General features: G+C 33.9%; 1 protein-coding gene across 1 annotated transcript in view; it reads right to left on the bottom strand.

The window, feature by feature from the left end:
* TINAG (tubulointerstitial nephritis antigen) overlaps positions 1-15,683 on the bottom strand; it is an 83,097-nt gene that overhangs the window by 40,558 nt on the left and 26,856 nt on the right. Inside the window, exons 5-7 of the mRNA XM_025383145.1 lie at positions 7,248-7,371; positions 3,079-3,229; positions 722-899 (exon numbers count right to left, since the gene is read on the bottom strand). Coding sequence (XP_025238930.1) covers positions 722-899; positions 3,079-3,229; positions 7,248-7,371 — 453 coding nt within the window. The remainder of the gene's footprint in view (positions 1-721; positions 900-3,078; positions 3,230-7,247; positions 7,372-15,683) is intronic.

The following is a 15,683-nucleotide window of genomic DNA, read 5'->3' as shown; positions in this document are numbered from 1 at the left end:
TTATCACCTAGCTAAGTGGAAACGTATAACAGAGCATGGTGTACCTGGGGAACAGAGACTAGTTTTATATATTAGGAGCATTATGGCTGGGTAGAGTGGCAGATGCTGGCAGGACATGAGTGTATAAAAGTAGTACGTCAAAACTAACTCATGAAAGGCAAGTGTGCTATGGTTAGAACACTGAATTGTACTCTGGAGATAATTAGGAGGACTGGAGATTCACAGATTCTGAAAACGAGCAGGCTTGGGGAACACTGATATGATGAAGTAAATTTGCCTAGGCTTTTAACAGACAAACTAGAATCCAAGGGAGTCTTTTTTATATCAGACCCATGTCCTCTTAAATTATTTTGTTGAGTGAGGCAAAGGATTGATAAAACAAGCTAATAACACAAAAAAGTCAGTAAAGCAGTGTTTAACTTAGCTTTTAATTGTCAAGTTCAAATATATTTATATACAGATATTATGAAACATAATTTTAAAACCCTATTTCCTTAGACTTTTTTTAACTTCAGCCAATTCTTTACACTGCTAATATTACAAAGATAAGACATCATACCCAAATCGAAAGTCCTTAAAAGTATTAAAAATTATACTTGAAAATATAACATTTATTTTAGAATATGATAGTTTTAAGTAGTTTTTAAATTGTTTTAGCTACAGCAGAGCTATATACGTTTCAGAAAGTCAACTATTCTTGATTCTTGACATTTATACTTACACTGGAAGAGACTCTGTAAGGAGGAGAACATTGGTAGATCCTGTTAGATTTTTCTATGTTGTTGGGACATGGCTTTGTGGCATGCCGTTTTCCTCGCCCATCAGACCTGCTTGCCATGGCACATCCATTGTTGGCATTTTGGTCTTTGAAAAGTGGATAGCATGCATGGGATACCAGTCTATGAGGAATAAGCAAAGAAGCAAAGATAATATTTAGGAGAATATTATAATATCCTGTTTATATTTAATCTTACTGAATTAAACATTCATAAATTATTCTGGTTACTTACATGCATAATTTTCAAAATACTGACTGGCTCCAACACAGAAGCTCAGTGACATTATACTCTTCCCTACCCTCCTCTTATTTCTTCATTATAATTTTAAAAATCTTGTTTGATCAATTTTTAATAAATAATTCTATCTGTAGTATAGAATTTCCTGAAGATAAAAAGTGGTTGTCAATATTAAGTATGTGGTAATATTAATAGGGAAAGGACCCCATTCAACCTGTATATATAATTATAATTTGGAAGAGCTAAATTTCATATAAACAAGACATTGAATCTGACTACTCCCAGATGGAATATTAAAATTACGTCAGCTGTAGCTTTAAAGCTTTTATTTTGTTTTGTTTTTGTATTTTCATAATTTTATTAAGTTATAGATATGTTCACATAATACAAACTATTATATATCTGTAGCTTGTGGTACTTTGGGGGAAAATAGTATAATATTAATATAATTTTAAAAGTCAATAAAGTAGAAAACTATCACACATGTATTATCTAAAAGAGAAAATGATTTTGATTTCTGATTTTGAAACTAAACATAGCAAAGCACAAATTATTTGGCACCAATTCAAACATGATAATATCGAATAAAAAGGTAAATTGTAAGGGAAATAAAATCATGGTAATGGCATTGTAGATACTCTATGCTGAAATGACCATAGAAGTATCCACTAGGATTGATTCATGAAAATGTAATAGTTTCCAACACAATATGAGAATCTGAGGAAAGAACATGACAAAAGCAAAACCATTGAAAACACTCAAACAACCTAAAAAATATTGTATTAAATGCATTACATTTGTATTAAATGATGAGTGCTGTGGACTGAATGGTGTCACATTAAAATTCATATGTTGAAGCACTTATACCCAATGTAATGATATTTGGAGGTAGGCCTTCGGGAGATAATTAACTTTAAAGGATGTTATGAGGGTAGGGCCATCATAGATGTGATTAGTGACCTTATAAGAAAAGGAAGAAACCAGAGCTCTCTTTCATCATGTGAGGACACTGTGAGAAGGTGTCCATCTGAAAGCCAGAAAGAGAGCCCTCACCAAGAACCAGATCAGCCTGGTCCTGGATTTTGCAGCCTCCAAAACATCAGTGTTTGCTGTTGAAGCCCCTCAGTCTACGGAATTTTGTTACAGCACCCCAAGCAGTCCAATACAATGAGATTTAGTTGGGTCTCAACGATAATTTACATTTTCAAGCTATTAAAGGGCTGTTATTTTTTTATCATAATACAGCACTAGTACACAAGGAAAGTATCAGCCCAAGTTGGCTATTCAAAGTACCACATTTTAGGCAAAACATATGAAAAAATTTAAAGCAATTTATTGCAACCCATCAAAATCTGACATCCACTATTTTCTATAGCATCTAACTGGTCCTATAGCAGACCCAGAGCACTGAGTGGATGATGAAGAGCAGGTGAGCGGTACATATAGACACCACTGTTTATCAGCTGCAGCTTCCTTAGCTGAATAACTCAGCTTTTTAGTAGATCAGCTCTTACAGCGGACACAAGGATGTTATATGGGTATCAGCCTACCTGAAAGTGAGGAAATGCAGCCTCCCATTTTTCATCAAATGGGGTGGAGACAATGAACCATACTGATGAGTTAAAACAACTGTAGATTATTTCCTTATATTATTATTCTTATTTTTAGCCTAATTTTACCTGATATTATCTATTCCTCAATCTGGTAACTGAAAAGCACAGCAGAGAGATCAGCAACCGTGATTACTTTATTCTGTCTGTGGGGACTCACTTGGCTCAGAGCAACAAGAAAATAATATTTACTTGAGTCTTCAAAACTAAAATTCATATTAATTTAGCTAGAAACGTATACATTCCTCAAGTGTTTCTAGTAGCTTCTAATCTCAATACATAACAAGTATAGTATATATTTAAATGTAGCATAATATTTATATTCATGTAGCTGTAGTATATATATTTTTAAGTACTTTTTTGTAAAAATCTTGGGATTAATTATTTTCCTTGTTCTAACACAATGAACCACTCATAAAAATCCTAGAAACACATGTTGAGCAGCTATTTACCCACGTTTTCTCAGGTACCACCAAGCCCTATCGATGCTTCCACTATTGCACCCATGACGGTTCTTGGCACAGCAAGAGATCAAATTCTGAGGGGATAGATTGGCCGTGTATCGACCCTTAGACTGAATTGCTATTCGGTCAGCAGCCACACCTGTTTCAAATAGAATATCAATTAATATTCAAATGGTACACAGTATTTCTAATAAGATACATAACCTTTTTGTTTGAACCCTAACGTAGTCTTTAAAACTGTGTGTAATTTATAATTAAAGCCAGAGAGCATTAATATATTTATGTATTCTAGCCAGTTGAACTGTGTCATACTTTCAGTCATAATTTTTGTCCTATTTTGATATTACTCAATTGCCCTATTGACTTCAAAGATTTTTCCAGTTTCTTGTTCCTTTGATGTTCTATATATTCCTGAACACTCCTCATTAGGGAATCTGTCAAGTGAAACTCTTGGAGGGCAAGAGCCATATGTTCCTTATATTTCTATTTCCTGTACCTAAAACAGTATCTTGCATATAGTCATGGGAAAATACATATTTTCTAAATGAATTTAACTAAACTGGGGCAACTGAGAAAACTAACCATAGAAATATTCGTTGGAAATTCATCCACAGTCATCTGATATATTGGAGTAAAACCGAATCCTTTATTTTTAAACTGGTATCTAGTTTAACTACCCAGGAGGCCATACTTAAGCTAATCCAGACTAACATGAATCAATCTTATACAGTATCTAAAGGCTACATAGCATACTTTTGTGTTCATAATATAAATGAAAATTATTATCTTAATCTTGTTTTAGCAGACATGGAATTCAGCTTGATTATACATATATATAAAATGAAATGAATATATTTATTCAGTTACAATTACTAACTGTTGTAACTACTATTAACTAATACCATTAGTTACATATAATATAGTTCATTATATATAGCTATATAAGTAATTATGTATATACAATCTAATAGCTATATATATAACTGATGATATGTAATGCTATATACAACTAATAATATAGTTATGACTACCATATTATTAACTAATATCATTAGTTACATATATATATATACACACACACACAGTTTTTATTATTAAAACTTCTATTCATTTGTTATATTATTCCCTAGAATTGTAATTGTTATTGGTTCATTCCTTTCCTCAACACATTTATTACACACCTACTAACTGACAGGCACTGTAGCACTGGAAATTACAATGATGAACAAGAAACAAGGGAGACATAGTTCTGCCCTCTTAGAATAACAGACCAGGGAAACTAATCAACCAGTAGCAAAATCCTACAGATGCCATCATTTTGATCATGGTACCAAAATAAACTAATGTGAGTGATCAGATTATGAAAAAATTGGGGTGGTACTATTTTAGTACAGACTTTTTCGTTGAAAATCTGGTACAGTCTTGTTGAATATCTGGTACAGTCTTGTTCAGTCTTGTTCTAAGTGAGTTTCTTACTCACTTTTAATTAAAGGAACAAAATAATAACCTTTCTTCTATTCATTCACTTTTCTTAGTGAAAGTTTTAGCTTTTTTTCTCATCAAAATTGTCAGTGTCCTGAAGTCCCTCAAGGTGCTAATTAAAAATTTTTCTAAAATAATTCATTTAATTCATTTACATATCTATCTTTGTATACACATGGTTTTAATATAACTATGGCATATTACAATGCTGTAGGGCAATTGCTGGCATTCTTTAGATGCTCAATATGTGTTAAATCTATAACCTCCAACTCCCTACTAAATTTCAATCTACTATTGCAAATAGTAGGATATATTTCATAGGAGCAAATGGCATTATACGACTTCTGATAGTCTCAAGAAAATAATTCCCTATTTCATTAAAGAAAGGAGAAATTCTTTGATGCTTTGACATTCAGCACAGGGGTTTAGAATGAAATTGAAATTTTTAAAAATGGTGTAACTGTGTTTTCATTCAGAAAATACTTTTATAGTGTAGAGAAAACAGTAATCCAGAAGTTAGAAGCCTGGTCTCTAGGATTATTTCTGATATTTCTCATCTTTTGGCTTCAGATAAGCCACTTTACCTATTTGGGCCTCCATTATAATATTAGAGGCTTGAAAAAGGTGACCTTTAAAATCTCTTCCAACCTCATGCATCTGTAGATTTCAAATAAAAGATAAGTGTTTTAAATCATCATGTTATTCAATATGTTGCTCTTATACCGACATTTCTGAATCTCAATGATGGTTTAGCCAAAATTCACTTGAAATATTTAGAAAAGGTCAGAAGATTTAAGAATGACTCAGTTCAACCAATTGTTTTCCACTCTCTTCTTAAAAACTCTCACTGGACGGTACCTCTGAGACACACTCTATTCTTTCCCTTGCTTATTTTATTCCGTCTTCAAATGTATGTGAAACATATCACTCCCACTGCTCCAAACACCTGTATCTCTTCGGCTTCTGAAAAATAGCTTGAATTTGATTGGATTACACAACTTTAAAAAATATATGTGCCTATTTTTAAGAGTCTTATTTATTCCATTTTATAGCTTTTAGTTTCTCTGAGAGATAATCTATTTTAGTAACTAATACTTCTCGACACAATTTCTTAGATCTTTACAATAATTTAGTTCATTTTTTTCTTTATTTAACACAAAAAAAATTGCCCTAATTTATCATACTGAATTCACAGGATACAAAACTATGTCCTTTGGAATCACAAAAGGAAACCTGTCTCTGGTGTTCTGTGTATTAGGTAGGGGAACAATCCTGACTTGGCGCAGTGCAGAGGCTATCTGTGGGATTGAGACCTGGGAACACCAAAATATATCCTCCACTCTAGCGAGTTGCTTTCAGTATTTCACCATGAATGTTTTTCCTTACACATCTTCAGAAATACTGGCATAATGTAAATTGTAAGCAAAATTCTTATAGATCACCCACTAGGTGTAACACATTAACCACATGAACACAAAATGGCAAACGGTTTATTACATTAAACCTTTCTCCACCCATTTGAAAGAACCTTAATCTTCTTTTTATTATCTGGCCTTAGCTATCAATAGACAAACAAATTTTAGCTCAGAAAGGTCTCCATGTGGGTCCCTGACACATCAAGTACAGCATAAGATAGCCAGAGAGGGAGTGTGGACAGCAATGAATTAACAAATGTAGCCACTTGGGGTGAGCTTGGCTACCATTATGATTCTAACAAAGGCATTCCTGGAGTTGTCTGATTGATATCCTGGAGCAATGATACTTAGACACAGACGTCAGCATTTCTCTGTCCCAGGCTATGCTGCCTTTCATAGCTGGCTTCTCGAAGAGTCTATGTACTTGTTCACAATCCTTCAATGGCTTTAAACTGTCTTTGAACACTGTTGAAATTAACTGCAAACCCTAGAGCATGGTTTTGTGAAGATAATTGAATGACAGCCAATCATCATCATGTTAGGTTTCATTTAATTGCTAAAATATATTCAACATTCCTTTGAGGATAATTTTGGAGACCTAATTTGAGGGTTAGCCTGTAACTAATTTATTGGATTTGTGAATTTATATGAAAGTAACTATAAAAGAGTCATTGCTTATACTTTTTGAGTAACAGTAGACTTAATTTGGAAGCTATTCTTATTAAAAGATCAGTTACATTACTTTTGAGTCAGAACCTGTGTATTTGCTTATATTTATTTAAAATGAAATAAAATCCATTTGATCCATTATTATTTAGGTTTAAAGTCTTACTTTACATCGAATTAGATTAATAACTGTTTTTGCAAATTGTATAAAGAGTAAAGAATAGGAGGATTATGTGGGTGTGTCTACATGTATATTAGAATTATAAATAATATATGAATAAAGAAGAACTTTAATCCTTTCTTTATTATCTGGCTTAACTCCGAATAGATAAACACATTTTAGCAACTTTATTTTGTCACTCTTGTGATTCACTCTCTATTTAAAATTGCACCCTAAAAATAAAAAACAACTTTTAGACTAAAAGTGGGTTTTTAATATAATCTTTAGGTTATATTCTTCAGTCACAATGAGATTTTATTTGATCATATGCTAATATTTAAATATTCTAATTGTTAAAATCGTTTAATTATTCTCTCAGTCTCTAGAGCCAAAAGGAGTAGTTTATAAGAAAGGAATTAAAATGACTTTATTACTTGCAGTGGAAAATGCCCAGGATGCAGCACAATTTTTTTGATCCAATGGGCCATGAGTCCATCCAGGCCATTTATAAGAAGCAACAAAAAACTCTGGAAGGTCAGTTGTTGCAGGCAAAGGAGCCTAAAGAGGAAGAAGAGGTACATTTATGAGATTTTCTCAAAAAAGTCTCAATAGGAAAATGTCATGCCCTTTTATAAAGTTATAATTATTTTTTAAATTATTTTATACATTCAAGTTTCCAGATGAACTATTGCTACGTGGGATTTATATTTCACTATATGGTTAAAAACAACAATTCAATATGGGGGCTCATAACCTAATACAAAGTCATGAGAAAAACACATAGAATGGTTTTTCTGGGTTACTACTTAGTGCAGTAATATCAGCCAATGTTTCTATCACCTTGAATCAGAGTTTTGCTCATCCATAGGAAGACCACATGGTGTTATTCAAATTTGTCCTCATAAAGAACATTTACTTCTCTGTCTCTCCTATTTTAAAGAGTGTATGTGATTCTGAGATGAAATTAATTTTGAAAAGGTGCATTTATGATAATTATTTATGATAATTATATATTGTATGTCCCCCAAGGAACACATCAATTTTACACCAGCTATTAGGAAATAAAACTGCGATGAATTGGTTGATATTTATAAAATACTTGAAGACTAAAAAGGACTTCAGGGCCGGGCACGGTGGCTCACGCCTGTAATCCCGGCACTTTGGGAGGCCAAAGCGGGTAGATCACAAGGTCAGGAGTTTGAGACTAGCCTGACCAACATAGTGAAAACCTGTCTCTACTAAAAATACAAAAAATTAGCCGGGCGTGGTGGCAGGCACCTGTAATCCCAGCTAGTCAGGAGGCTGAGGTGGAAGAATTGCTTGAACCTGGGAGGCAGAGGTTGCAGGAGGTTGCACTGAGCCGAGATAGCGCCACTGCACTCCAGCCTGGGCAACAGTGCGAGACTCCATCTCAAAAAGAAAAAATAAATAAGAAAGAAAAAAAGGACTTCTGGAAGTGTGTAAAAGCAACTGTGCAAAAGTATGATGTCTTAAGAGTCCAGGTTAAAGCCCTGGCAAAGTCAGTTTTGGCTGCCATCTTTCCAAGAAGCCAATTAAATTGTATGAAACTTGTTCTGTTCATTTCATTAAAAAAAACTAGAACCCAATAACCTGTTATTTCCCAAACTTTCTAAAGAGATGACTTTCACTTCCAAAAATAATCGGGCTTAAATCAAATAACGATGTGTTTATTAATTTTTCATCAGTTGTTTATATATGTTCACACGCACACACCAATCATTTCTGAGCGTTCTTTAAAGTTTTGAAAGTGTTTTAATGTTTTAATACTCATTATTTTATTTTGTCTTCTCAATATTCCTGTGTGATATACTCATGGACAAACATTATTAACTCTTTTTTATAAATGAGAAAACTAACTTTTAACAGTTAAAAGGCATGTTGAGTCCCTTAGTTAAACAAGAAATGCTCCTAGGACTACACTCAGGCTTCAAAATTCTTAACTTGCATCATTTCTATTGTTTCCCTGCTTTATCAGAAATAAATGGCTAATTTGCAGCAGAAGTAAAATGTTAAAAATCTTTACCAATTTAAAAGTTTTATGATTGTGCCTTGAGCCAGTCATATTACTGATCTGGTTGGTATCTTGCATTAAAAAAAAAAAAAATTACTTCTGATAAGTACATAATAGCTTCCAGGACTAAAACAAGGCACGTTTAGAATTTACACATCTGCTTGAAAAGGTTTTCATCCAAAATAATTTATAAATTTGTATTTTACTAGGGGAGTTCAGTTTTGACTTCAAAAACTATTACCACCTGATAAGAAAATTATTATATCCTGAGGTCCATTACTGCTGTTTAGATGATGGAAGAAAGTGCCAAAAACACCAAGCAGATCATTGTGAAGTGCTGGCATGATAACTTCAAGTATGGTATCATAGACAGCTAAGTGATTTGGGGGTTTCGATGTCATCAGATGGACTGCATTGCAGAATCTTAGGGTTGGGGCAGAATACATTTATTGCTCTGGGTAGATAATTTGAGAGATACAGACTCACTTTTGAAAGGTGCCTTCCGAGCTGGGGCAGAAATATACATATCTTAAAACTCATACCCTCCAATTTTGTATTATTTGTCAGTGTGCCTTTAAGTATTTATAATACTAAGTTGCCTCATGTTTTCAGAAAAATAAGTGGAGTGTCAATTGTTATTTTATCACTCAAAAGTTTCAATTTAATGACAAAGCTAGGATATTTTCCTTCTCTTCTACTGATACAATAAACATGTAACTATTACTTTAAACATAATTCAGCAGGGTTCGGTTATTTAGAAATTGACCTCCACATTTGAAAGCCTACCAGAGTTCTTTGCATATGGGAGATACTCAATAAATTTTTAATAATAGTAATGAAATACACATCTATCAGGTAAAAGTATGTTTTCCTCCATAGGCACATTAAGTTAAATTATAATACCAGCATGCATTTGTTGCTTTTATGATTTATTCTTTAAAAATGAAAAAATATAAATGGTGAATCCTTCTCAATAAGACAAGACAATAGTGAAACAACAAGCAAAATAACATTTTTATTAAAACCTTATTTACCAATCCACTAAGCCAGATCAATTTATGAAGATCATCTGTTGGATTTTCAAGACTTTTACCATTTATTTATTACTACTTTTACTGAAAATGAGCTCCTAGGATTTGAGGTCCAGCAGGTACATATTTTTTTATTTGCTTCATGATATCAGCTAATCTGATACTATAAAACCACAGAAAATTTTCTATTTCATTATTTCATAATTACTGTATTTCTCTGTAAAGTAAATTGTTTAGAGTTTGTAAATAAAGGCAAGCATCACAGAATAACAGCTGTAAGGAATTGGTAATAGAAGTTTGGCTTTAATGAATGATACATTTGTTTTTAATTTATTTTGCTTAGTAAAGCAAAAGAATCAAGAAGATCACCTGATAGTGACAGAAATTCCAAAATGACACTGGCTTAAGTAGGTAGAAATTCATTTTTAAGAAAGACTTATATGATTTCATATAAATACGCTTAATTCTTTTAATTGTTGAAAAATATTTTAATCAGGATCTAACTATATTTCCAAATCAGTATTAGCCAAATTCGATGTTCAATGTGAACAGTCTCCCTGCTTCAGTATTTCCATTTAAAAATGAGAAATTAAAGACACTGTGGGCAAATATGAGAATTAAATACAGCAATAAACACTGGAGAATTGTATAACATTTGCATTTAATTAAATTAAAATCTCTAAAAGAGTGGTGGAAATGTAATCATAGCGTAGCTTGAGATAAACTGATCAATTCTCTCAGGAACCTCAGAATAAATTCTAAACATTCTTACAATTGAGTCTATATCTACACAATATCCTCTGCGTGCATCAGCCCCTCTATTTGTAGTTGTATTTCCCCCCACCCATTTAAACTTGGATGCTCACAGTGACCTGATAATCAAATGAAGCAACAGAGAATTAAATTCTGTTATGATCTTTACAATCTAAGATCAGTGGCTATGAATACCAACAAATTTTGGAACTATTTGATACTGGGGATGAAAGGGCTAATTTTCTAGTTGCTAATGACTAAATGAATTTCTCATCTTCAACAATATTTGTCTTTATGCCTTACCTTTAAAAGAGGTATTCTTTGATAAGTCTCTAGTTTTTTATTATATATTATATATATTAGAGTAATATTTTAATAATCTACTTCTTATAAAGATCAATATGTACAGTAATTGCCTATTTCCCAACCCCACCCTGCACCCCCCTCAACCCCCCTACCCAGGCTGCTATCACTAAGTTCTACCCTGTGGAATGTAAGGAGAAGCATCATTTGGCAGCTTCTGAGATCTTTCCTTAAGAGACAGCTGGCACTTGACTTTTGCTCCTTTGTCTTGATCTTTTGTATTTTTCTGCTGGCAGAAATGTAGGCATTACAGATGGACATAGAGCAGTCGTGTTGAACCATTACATGACCTTGGAAATAAAGGTGCTGGGCAATGGAACAACAAGAAGAATGAAGTGTGGGTATCCAATACCACAGAATACAATTCCAGCACAGGGCTACCCACTTCCAGATTTACTGGTGAGAATTCAGTTTCTATCTCATTTAAGCAACTGTCATTTTGAATTTTTGTCACTCTCAGTTGAGCCTAATCATAACTAAAACAGCACACATAATTGCCATTAAAGTTGCTAGGGCAATGTCATATTTCATTGAACCCAAGGCATCATCAAATGTAAGAAAGCATCTCAATTTCAGATGTGTTAACGAGTGAAAAAAATATGCATCTGAAAATGGATGAACTGTGATATTTCCTTAAATGAGTTCATTAAAACACTAGTTCTGAGGAATTTTAATAGGTAATTACAAAAGGAGTGAATAAAATCGTTCTGAGAAACACCGGTTTTGAAAATTAGATTTTTGTCTTCACTGCATTATTTTTTACAAACTGCTAACTGTATATGAGCTCTAAAACATGGTAATAATGTTCATGATGTTAAATGTTCAGGATTTGGTCCAATGCAAAATATTTTATTTTATTTCATTTACTTCATATCATTTTTATTGTGAAGCAGATCAATGAACTAATCTTTTTTTTTTTTTTTTTTTTGAGACAGTCTTGCTCTGTCGCCCAGGAGTGCAGTGGCAGGATCTAGGCTCACTGCAACCTCCACCTCCCGGGTTCAAATGGTTCTCCTGCCTCAGCCTCCCGAGTACCTGGGACTACAGGTGCGCACCACCATGCCCTGCTAATTTTTCTTTTAGTAGAGACGGGGTTTCACCGTGTTAATTGGGATCGTCTCAATCTCCCGACCTTGTGATCCGCTCACCTAGGCCTCCCAAAGGCGTGAGCCACTGCGCCCGGCCGAACTAGTGTTTTATGGAACATAACTTTAGGACAAGACAGAGCCAGACATGGAGAGGCCAGAGAATAGGTGCCTGTACTATGAACACACAAAATGATTTTAGGAATCTACTTTTTAACAGCCTAAAATATCTATTCATAGAGAAGAAAATAATACATTTTTACATTTATTTTTGAAGATTTGTCCTCCAGTGATCAATTAGGTTCCACTGTGCTGTTCAAGCCATATTCAATTTTACCACAGTGTTATTCATCAGACTGTGACTAGTGCAGAAATATCAAATTGAAAACGTGAAAATTGATTTGAGTGATAAGACATTCATTCTGCTACAAGTGCGGGTGAATAAGGAGTGAGGCCAGGTGTATATTTTCTAAAGTTTACCGAAGGGTGTGAGGTTCCATTCTGAGAGGGCCAGAAATAGTAAGAAGAAAGAAACACAAGTTTGACGCTCTTTGAATTGTAAAATTCTTAATTCAGTGACAGCAAGAACAACTATCATCCTACTGTGTCCTCAGCTTTTCCCTACATGGATGAAAAATTTCTGAGATGAACTGAAGGAAACATGTACAAACACAGACTCCACCGTAGCATTTGGTCCTGCCCCTCTTCCTCTCTTCTACTGCACCATCAGCCCTGCCTGTATTCCAGAAGCCTGATGCCATTTGCCTTACATTCATGTGTGTGGGAGCTAAACATCAATTTTAGGGAGAAAATGGTCATTATTGCTCAATATTACATAAAGTATGTAACTATATAACTGTGTTTTTCCCTTTTATGCTCAACATTTTGGTTTCTACAGAGGCTTCTGTTTATATAAGACATATGGTATTGCAATCAAGTAGGAGATGTTTGTTCAGACAGGGTTATTCCTAGTCAAATCAAAAATTTCAAATCCCAGCCGGGCACAGTGACTCACATCTGTAATCCCAACATTTGGGAAGCCGAAGGGGGTGGATCACCTGAGGGCAGGAGTTCGAGACCAGCCTGACCAACATGACATAAACCCTGTCTCTACTAAAAATACAAAGATTAGCCGGGCTTGGTGGCAGGTGCCTGTAATCCCAGCTACTCAGGAGGCTGAGGCAGGGAGAATTGCCTCAGAAATCGGGAGGCAGAGGTTGCAGGGAGCAGAGATAGCAGCGCTGCACTCCAGAGTGGCAACAGAGCAGGACTCTGTCTCAATATATATATATATACACACACACACACACACACACACACACACACACACACACACATATGCACACATATATATTCAAATATATTCAAATATATATATATTCAAATCCCATGAACAATAAAAACTAAACTTGGAAAATTACTTTAAGATTTTCAAAGATATTTCTTATGCCTCAATACTTGGCCGTCATTGAAATATATTTCTGAAAGGAAAAAAGAAATCCTTATATTATTACTAATGACTAGAGAAAAAAATCCAGGCTATCAACTGCTATGTGTTATCTAGAGAATAATAAAGTATCCAGATGGTTAAAAAAATTTTCCATTTCTCACCTCAAAAATCATTGGCTTTAAAAGACTTTTTATTATAAAATAAATAAAGTATTATTTTATTTTAACTTCCAACAAACTATAGAAAGTATAACATGTTTTTCTTTGTTACTTAATGCCAACATATTCATATATATTGGATGACTGAGAAAGGATGCTGTTCTGGTTAACTCTGAGGTTGACTCAAACAATTTTAGAATATTTTACTTACAGCAATTTGATATTATATAATATAGTACACCAACAGGTTTTAAATGCCATACTAGCCTTCTTAGTATTTTAGTTGTTTCCAAATAGTTCCACCTTACACATAATACTCACCTGTAATAGCTTTAGTAACCTAATTAGTCTCCTTGGGGAGTAAATAAAAATAATTTCAAAATTGTTAAAGAAAAAAATTTTAATGGAGCCAAGCATACAAATGAAGTCTTAATTTTCGTATTTCTATGTGAAAATAGTATTTTTTCACAACATTTTTAATATTTATAATAAGATAGAACACAGTGAAGCTTCTTGGTGCTATCTCCACCCCGCAATTCACAAGCACTTGAACATTATGTCTGGAAAAACAATCAGGTATAGAGTTGATTTGATTTGATATAAGAGCATCATAGAACTCTCAGTTCACCAGAAATATATAAACTCTATCAGAGCCAATAAATCCAGGCCTACACCTTTCTTTATAAAAGAAAATGCTCCAAATAATGAAGGTGTTACTAACTTAGTCCTTACAACATTAACTTGTCTCAGAACACTGCTATTCTCCCAAGGTCAATACAAGGGAGAAAGAACATCTTTATATATTACATAATAACATTTATTTAATACTTTACTATATCTAAGTACTGTGCGAAGCATTTCGCATCCAGTATTTCATGGGACTTATGCAGCCCTGTGAGCTAGATACTACAACCATTGTCATTTTGTGCAGAAGGAGACTGAGGTAATAAGTGAAGGAGCCAGTAGACACGTTACGAGAATAATGACTTAAGCTAAGGAATGAAGCCTGGAAACCAGCCAGGGAAGGAAGGAGCTTTCCCTGGAATTCAGGATGACTCATGGCTTATTTTTTCCCATCCAGGGAAAATAATTTCCCGAATCTAAACTCTTACCCAAGCAATATGGCCAAGGAGATGTTTATGGACGGAGGTGCATGGAAATTTTCAGTATGCTTGAAATCATACCACTGTTGGCTACTGCCCACTCTAGCTGTATGTATAGTCTATCATACATTGAAAATGATTTTTTTAAAGTTGGGGAAAAGTGTATGGGGGGGTGAGGGGGATGCACCAGTAATCGAGAAGAATTCCCACAAAAAGAAATTCATTGTCATGGTAATTAGAGGTAGTTTGATATCATATATTGGGTTTTTCTATGTAGTCAACAGACTAAGAACTAGTTATAAAACTAACTGGTAGCTATAGCTTTCCAAAGCTTCCAGTTCAACTCAGTTCATACTTGCTTCATGTTCTTCCTAGAAACACTTGCTATTATTTCTGATTCTATTCTACCTGGCTTCATATTAAAACATCTCTAACACTCGGAAATGTAGTCCTAACTACTATGCCCTAGAAATAAGATGCATTTCCTTGACTTACATCGTAAATGTAATAGAACTCTTACTGGTTCCGCTGAATTTTTCTTATTGCTTTCCTGGAATTACTCGACAATTCCAGGCATTGTAACTTATGCTGTAATTCAAAGCACTAGGTAATTTAAATTTTTCCCAACTCATCATTAAGAGTTTTAATTTAAATATCACCACAGTGACTTTTATGCAAACAAATCCCAGGAGGCAGTAAATGATTTTGAATTAAATTTCCTTTTCTTTGCTATGGTGAGTGGAAACTTGGGAAAGAAATGTAACTCATTTTCTCTAGAACATATAATATTCCAAGCTGCAGAAATTAGTTTATAAAGGATATGTTAGAAATACTTTTCAGGAAATATATAGAGACACATAAATGAGTGTGTGGCCCACCGTGGCCCTCAATAAAA

Source organism: Theropithecus gelada, chromosome 4, assembly GCF_003255815.1.
Source record: "Theropithecus gelada isolate Dixy chromosome 4, Tgel_1.0, whole genome shotgun sequence".
Taxonomy (NCBI): domain Eukaryota; kingdom Metazoa; phylum Chordata; class Mammalia; order Primates; family Cercopithecidae; genus Theropithecus; species Theropithecus gelada.
Note: the sequence above shows the minus strand (reverse complement) of the source record. Positions and strands in the feature narration are given on the sequence as shown.